This window comes from Seriola lalandi, unplaced genomic scaffold (assembly GCF_002814215.2).
Source record: "Seriola lalandi dorsalis isolate HSWRI2012SDOR001 ecotype SW California unplaced genomic scaffold, Sedor1 jcf7180002054883, whole genome shotgun sequence".
In the NCBI taxonomy this organism is placed as follows: Eukaryota; Metazoa; Chordata; class Actinopteri; order Carangiformes; family Carangidae; genus Seriola; species Seriola lalandi.
In genome coordinates, this window is record NW_019525658.1 from 818,659 (window position 1) to 826,096 (window position 7,438).

Below are 7,438 nucleotides of genomic sequence, written 5' to 3' on the forward strand. Positions count from 1 at the left end.
TCTATATTGTTTTATTGTTATTTTGTAATCCAGTTTATATTTGTTATTAAATGATGAGGTCTGGGTGTTTGACTGTTTGGCTCTCACAATTTAAAACATTACATAGAATATTTATATGTATGTATATATATTATATAATACATAATAATACAAACTGACAACTTCAGTTTTCTTAAATCAATATGTATAAGAATAAAGATAATGGTACATATTTTAAACTTTTACCAAAAGCGTGACAGATACACAACAGTGAATGAACTCCTCTCTAAGCTGTAGTAAACTGAGCGGCTGACACAATGTACTGTTCTGCCCTGTGATTGGCTGTATGACTGTGGGGCTTATACGGTGGGCTAACTATGACTCCAACGCTTTATAGGTGCTTACATCAAATCGGGTGATGAAGAGTAACAAGCCTCCAGACTTAGGATCACAGCAGATGGTGTTACCAGTAAACTTATTACATGATTGAGCTATAGCAGCTGTCAGTGTTGTCAATGAGCTTCTCACTCACTATTGTTTGTACACAGTTTAGGCTCTAACAAGTAGACTTGTTTTGGACACTTTTAAGAACTGCCCACCGAAGAAATCCCATATCTGTTTAAATGTAACTTCATGTAGAATATCTTCAGCGGTTTATACTGTATTCCTATGCACAAGTTCAGCAGAGTGAATCAGAAAGCATTTTATTATGGTTTGTAGCTTTTATTGATAAAATTTGGAAAAATTCATGGTCTGTTTTTTGTTTTGTTTGTTTGTTAAATGGTATTTTAACCCCTTACTATACTGTACATCCTGTGTTTAGACTATACTGTACAGGCAGACAAGTCTATATTGAGTGACATATATAATTAGCTGAGGTTGTACTGATTCTTACATCATCGTCATGTTCGCTGTCTCAGTTGATGCAGGAAGCAGGAGCTTGCCGGCCTGTGGGTCAGACAGTGACGTACTCCAGCAGCTAATAACCAACATGAAGCGAGAGGAGCAGTAAACCAGAAGAGCATCCAAGTATTGATTGACGGCTTATAGCTCTCTCCCCTGAGTTTTGCCTTCTCTGATTGGTTAGAAGGGCGGCAAACTTTAGGAGGGAATATCTCTGCGCTGCTGCCAGGCTGTTCAATGAGTCTGAGTCACAGAGGTCTTTGGCAGCACATCTCCAAAACATTATAAAAAGGGACATACTGCGCTTTAACGTTAGTCACCATAAACTAATGCTGATGCCATATTGTCTTGAGCAAAGATGCATCTTACAGCTGATGAACTCAGCTTGTTAGGGGAAGATTGTGTTACTTATTTTTTTCTTTCAAAAGTTATGAGTCTGGGTTCTCTGTCACCCATCAGGCAGAGGAATCACATGACAACAAGACCAAAATGTCTGAGTCCTTTCTTTCCTGTGTCTCCACACACACCCACACTCACAGCACTGTGTGGATAAAACCGTCCAGCATAATGGAGGATGATCTGCTTCTCCTCTGGCAAGTCAACAACTACAACAACAACAACATCCCAGGAACAATGAGTTTATATTTTCCCTGCAACACCTAAACTCCTCATTTCCCACTGCATCCACTTTAACACCCGCAGTTCCTCTCACATGCATCTGCTGCTGTCACACCCGTTATCTTCCTCTTCACATCCCTCTCACCTCCACCTCCACCATCACCATGCTCTCTTTGTGTGAATTGTTGTTGGAAGTTTAGTTTTTTAGATGTATCAAAATCCAACCATAAATTGAATGAACAAAAGAAATAATCTTTCATTATTTTATGAATGATTATAGTAAGTAAAAAGTGTTTCTTTTGCTGTAAATCTGAATATATTCTGATTTAAGAGGTACTAGTGTTTCCATGTCATGATTGTTTACATGTAGAAACAGAACAAAGATTGAGTGTCTACAGTCATGTTCAAGCTTCATCCAGTCTAAAGGTCTGTGTCCATGTGTAGTATGATTATAAAGCAGGTCTAGCTTCTATATTAATACTGTGAAAGTATCAAAGCCTCAGTCCACAGAGAAATGCACACGGCCTGTATTCAGACACTGAGCCTTAAAACCAGCCGTCAGGACTTCTGCAACTTTGTGATGTCACAACAACACAGGAGTAAAGTGACAGCGCTCACAGGCTGAAGTTTTTGGTCATATCACTATGTTCATCATCTTAGTTTAGCTTGTTAGCATGCTAACATTTGTCTGAGGGAAGGTCATTAGTCTTTATTTATTCAAATGTGTTTTTAATGTTTTAAAAGCTGTTTTAACACATCATCTTATTCTTCTATTTCATGTATTTCCACACCTCTCTAAAGCACTGTGCCTGGTGTCTGAATGGTGCTGTAGAAATAAACTTTGAAATAAAAATAAACTACTGTAAAGGATTAAATACAATAAACTATCACTTTGCTCAGTGTTACAGAGTGTGTTCATTCGATGGTAAAGCTGCTTTGTTTGTTGCTTTCTCCTTCTCTCAGCCCAGGCTGTGAGGTGTCATTGCCTCTGTCTTACATCATCTTTATACATCTCCCTCCGTTGGTTCTCACTTGTACTGAAATCATTTTTTACATTTATTCCTGGATCCTCCCCAGGACTGACCTGTAAAGCTGACCTCCGTCAGATTCATGCACTTTAACCTCCACTACCTGTAACCTCAGGAATCCTCTGGACTGACGAGGACAGTGAGGGTCTCCCCCCATCCCAACCCAATCAACCCCTCACACATTCCTGGGAGCTGATAGCTGCTCCTCCTACACACAGCCCGACCCCCCTGCCTCAGAACACCTCATAGATTATTGCAGGACAGGGTTGATCCCTGGCACTGAGTGGTACCAGCGTCTCCGGCCAAAAATAACACTGAGCAGAGCTGCTGACTGATCAAACCACTGATGCTGTCCAGAGACCTCAGCCTGTATCTATGGGGTTCACCAAACCTGGGCAGGTGAGGACTGGACTTCTGTAGATGGTAGTGTCAGAGTGAATCCATGGCTGTGTTTAGAAGTGATTTTAAAACCTTTTCAATCACTTTTAAGGCTCCTCATCTTTATCTCAGCTCTGCTTTCCCTTTATGACCAAACACGCTGCCGGAGATCCTCGGGCAAAACCAAAGATGACTGTGCGTTTGCTGTTAGCGCCTCCAGAGTTTGGTTTGCCCAGCCTGAGGAGATCAGGCGCTGAATCTCTCCACATTTTAAATCATTGCTCAACACATACTATGAAGCTGCTTTTAATTCCTGACTTTGATGCTTTTATCTTTGGTTTTTAACGACGTTCTTTTGTCTGTTTTATTGATTTTATATTTTCTATATATGTACCTGCCTCGCTAATTTACACATAGTCTCTCTCCCCTGTTTGTTCTTGATTCTTTCTGTTTTTATGTGTGTTAGCAGCATAACATAACTCTGTGCTATATAAATAAAGTTATTATCAGTATTATTATTATCAAGGTAGGACAGACAGTAGGAGGAGAGGAGCATTAACACTCACCTGATCATGCAACCTGGATTATTTTTTACATTCAGTTGCAACTGATAGAAATGATGTTTTCACTGTATGGAATAAAGTACAGTCTGCATATAAACTGTACACCAGTCAGAGTCCCTCATGCTTCATATTCAAGTTCTGCTGATGAAAATATTCCCCAACAGATGTTTCCCCTGTTTGAGTAACGCTTAAAGAAAATAAAAAAATAACAAAATAAAAATACGATGCCCAGTTGTTGGCTGGAGAAACTGGTTAAAAATGAAAATATATATTTAATCTTCATTGGAAATCAATGGGAGCCAATAACAGGGAGGGGAAGATAGAACGTTTTGAGAGATAGACTTACATTAGTTTTGCTATTAGCATGTTATTAGAATAACTCCAGCCTTATGTTAATATCAATCTAAATATTAGAGACCCATGAGAGCTATTTGTAAGTCTTGCTATTGCTACATAGCTAACGTTACTTTAACAGCTGTTTACTTTCCAGTCTCGAAGAAACGTTGTGAGTTCAACATCAACGATCTCCAGAGGTGGAGAGCAATGCCAACCAGCTACCGAGTCACTGTGACGTCCAGTCTGCCCTGAAGATGTCCAGAGAGCGTGTCATAACCTCTTGTTCTTTAAATGCAACAATGGCTGAAGCTTTTGTCAAGACTGGTGAGTAAACAGCTGTTAATGCTAACGTTAGCTATGTAGCGATAGCAAAACTTATAGTTAGCTCCTTTACTGTGAAGAACACCATGAGCAAACTTTCTTCAACCTAAAAATGACTACATTAACTTCCCATAGGACATAATCCAGAAATACAAAGGAAGTTAATGGCTGCTGAATTTCTAAAACTGATCCACGTTACTAAGAAAACTCTGGCTTTTTTTTTTTTTTATTATTATAGTATAGTTATATTTAGTATAGTTTCTAAAAGGTTGGATTTTGTCTCTGTGTTTGCAGGTGTGAACGGCCGGGGCAGACAGAGGGCTGAGTGTTTACCCTGTGTCAAGGCAACAGCAGCACGGACTCAGCACAGAGTCACGCTGCAGGACAGAGGAAGCAGCAGCGCTGTGAATCACAGAAAAAGGGAAGCCCCTGGCTAATGCGCAAGTTGAGCTCAGAGGAATTTTATTGATTCACGACAGGAGACTGGCAGCACTGCCTGGTTTCAGTGTTGTGCCCTGAAGGCTCCACAGCAGTTGGTTACTTTGCTTTATACAAAAAAAACACAAATCCTCCCTGAATCAGTCACAGTTACACACTGACTCTGAGACAAACATCCTTTTGTCTCCTGGCTGAGCTGTATCACTTTAACACAACGTTTAGCTTTAGGGCGAACATTTGACAAAATATGTGTTTTTTAAGGTAAAGCCACCTTCACCATCTTGGCTTTTATTTTGAAATATCAGAACTGTAAGACTGGTCATTACAGTTACAGTGAACTCATTGTGTTTCTTTCTGGTATTAATGAGTCATTTAAGAAAAATCATCAGTTGCCGGGCAGAGTTTTCCTCCTTTAGTTTTTACATACACTCACTATCAGCCCCAGACTTTTCAGCCTTTGGTTCCAGAAGCTATTAGAACAAATTCTCCTTGAATTAGTCACATTTTTACACTGAAATTCTTGCATGCACTTGTCTCCACTGTGTATCATCAGGAGATGGCGGGCCTCCAGGGGCCCCTGAAGGAGAGGGAGGATGGTTCATGTGGTATTTTTCCTGTTTCAAACAATTTCATTAAAGTTAAAAACCCTGTACTTGTAGGTCTTTTCCCCAATAGACAAACCCTGCAGATCCCCTGCCATCCTCATTTTCATCATACATGTGCTCTGCTTCCTGTTTGTGTTTTCAGCTGCTGTCGGTTTCTTTAAATTCTCAGGAGCTCACAGTGCCAGGTCTCTTGCCACGCTCCTTAAGAACCATCATTCCTCCCTTTCAGAGATGAGACAAAAAAAGCTGTGGAGCAGTGCAGCTGGACGCCCGGCTCGTTACCATGGTGATCCTTAACAATGCCACCCACAGCCAATCCCCGCTGCTGACCCGCCACCTTTTAAATGAGCCTCAGACGCTTTTACATAAACGAAGGTCGCGGGAAAACTGGGTCAACAGAGTTTCATAGGGTGACTGGGTCGACCGCCCCAAAAAAAAAAAAAAAAAGAAAAAACTAAGACACTCCCCAAGACTGGTGCTGCACCAGTTCCACATTCAACACACATGTGAGTCATGAGGAAACCAGCTACTTAGATCCTGTTCAATAAGTTCTTTATCTGTTATAGCATAATCCAAGAAGCTGTTAGCACTTGAATTTAGAATCATAGAAATCATCAGGATTCACACATCACTGACTCTGACACTAATAATGATGCTGAAACTGTTTGAAGATGGATTTCTTCTTCTTTGCAATAAATAGTAAAAAAAAACAAAACAAGAAAAATATCTTATTGATCCATTATTCAAAGTAGTTTTCTAGGATGCTATAAAGTATATTAATTGGAAGTTTAAAAATTGATTGAGATTGAATTTTCCTTATATTTAGAACCAAATTAAATGATTATTTACAGGAAACTAATTGTGAGTTATTATTATATTATTAGTAAATGATTTTACAGTTTGGGTCTTTAGTGGTTCTCAACACAAGGTGCACACATAAACATGAACACATGTGCTTCACACACAAACAAAGTTAACAGATGAAAGGGTGAATTGTTGGATTTTCCTCTTAAAATCTAAAAATGTATAAATATGAAAATCTAAAAGTTCCTCTTATGTGTCAATGTTTATATTAAAGTGAGCTGATGGTCGCAGTGAACTGCTGACAGGTTGATGACTTACCCAGTTTGAACATCATCACGGTGATCAGCACCGTCCGCTGATATCTGGACCAAACTCTTCCAAACTCCATGTTGAGGCTCAGTCAGCTGCTCCAGTCAGAGCACAATGATGCTGTCAGTCCACCGGTTCTCCATCCAGCCCGCCGCAGCACTCCACCAGGCTGCTCCAACTTAGCTGCTGAGAGTGAGGGGCTGCACCTCCATGCCGGACCACTCTGTGGACTCTGTGTGTGAGTGCGTGTGTGTGTTGGAGTGTGAGTGAGTCTCCTTGGGGACCAAGCTGGGCTGGAGTAAAGCAGAGTAATCACCCCAGCAGAGAGGAAAACATGGGACGGACAACTGGATTCCACTCATTCAACCACTACTTCATTGATGGCATATCACTCATATTGCTTTATATTACTTGATATCACATATGTCCATCACAGAGGCTCTTCATTTTAAGTAATTGGACTAATTCAGCTCCAGACATTTTCAACAACAGTGGCTATACTGTATATTATACTGTTTATCTGTACAATAAATCTTATCATTTATACTTGTAATAAACCAGAAAAAAATCTGAAATTAATAATATTGCATTATCATTTAATAGATTATATGGGTGACCAAATTAGAAACTGAATAAATCAAATCAAATTGACTTAAATAAACCAGGGTCAGATCTCAAACTCAACAACATGCTTTCTTCGCTTTTGTTTAATGTGTAACTCCCCCTTTATTTTGGTGCATACACAGTATGTATACGTAGATCATACAGATGGCAATAAATGTTAATCTTGTAAGTCTTAGAGATATTCTAATTACATGTAATTACCCCAGTCATACAATAGAACCGAATTTGATTGGATATTGGTAAAATATTTAATCGATCGCCTGTTGAACAACAGTGGAAACGAGTCCAGGAGTGAAGATATCAGAATGTTGTCAATAATTCAAAATCATAATCATCATCTAAATAGTTTTATGAGTTGGTTTTGAATGCAGGTCTTGGATCAGTGGATGGTTGCTCCCCAGTCCCCTCAATTTCCACCCCCACCTTCTGCAGCAGAGGTGGAAGGGGCTTATCCAGCCCTATGTGGTTGGCAGAGGCCTCTATTGCAGCCAGACTAATGCCTTACTCGCCCCCCCTCCAACTCCCCACCCCC

At 40.0% G+C, this 7,438-nt stretch overlaps 1 protein-coding gene across 1 annotated transcript in view; it reads right to left on the bottom strand.

The window, feature by feature from the left end:
- Positions 1 to 6,505, bottom strand: part of LOC111647902 (protein crumbs homolog 2-like) — a 39,271-nt gene extending 32,766 nt beyond the window's left edge. Inside the window, exon 1 of the mRNA XM_023397595.2 lies at positions 6,292 to 6,505. Coding sequence (XP_023253363.1) covers positions 6,292 to 6,361 — 70 coding nt within the window. The 5' untranslated portion in view covers positions 6,362 to 6,505. The remainder of the gene's footprint in view (positions 1 to 6,291) is intronic.
- Positions 6,506 to 7,438: the final 933 nt, after the last annotated feature.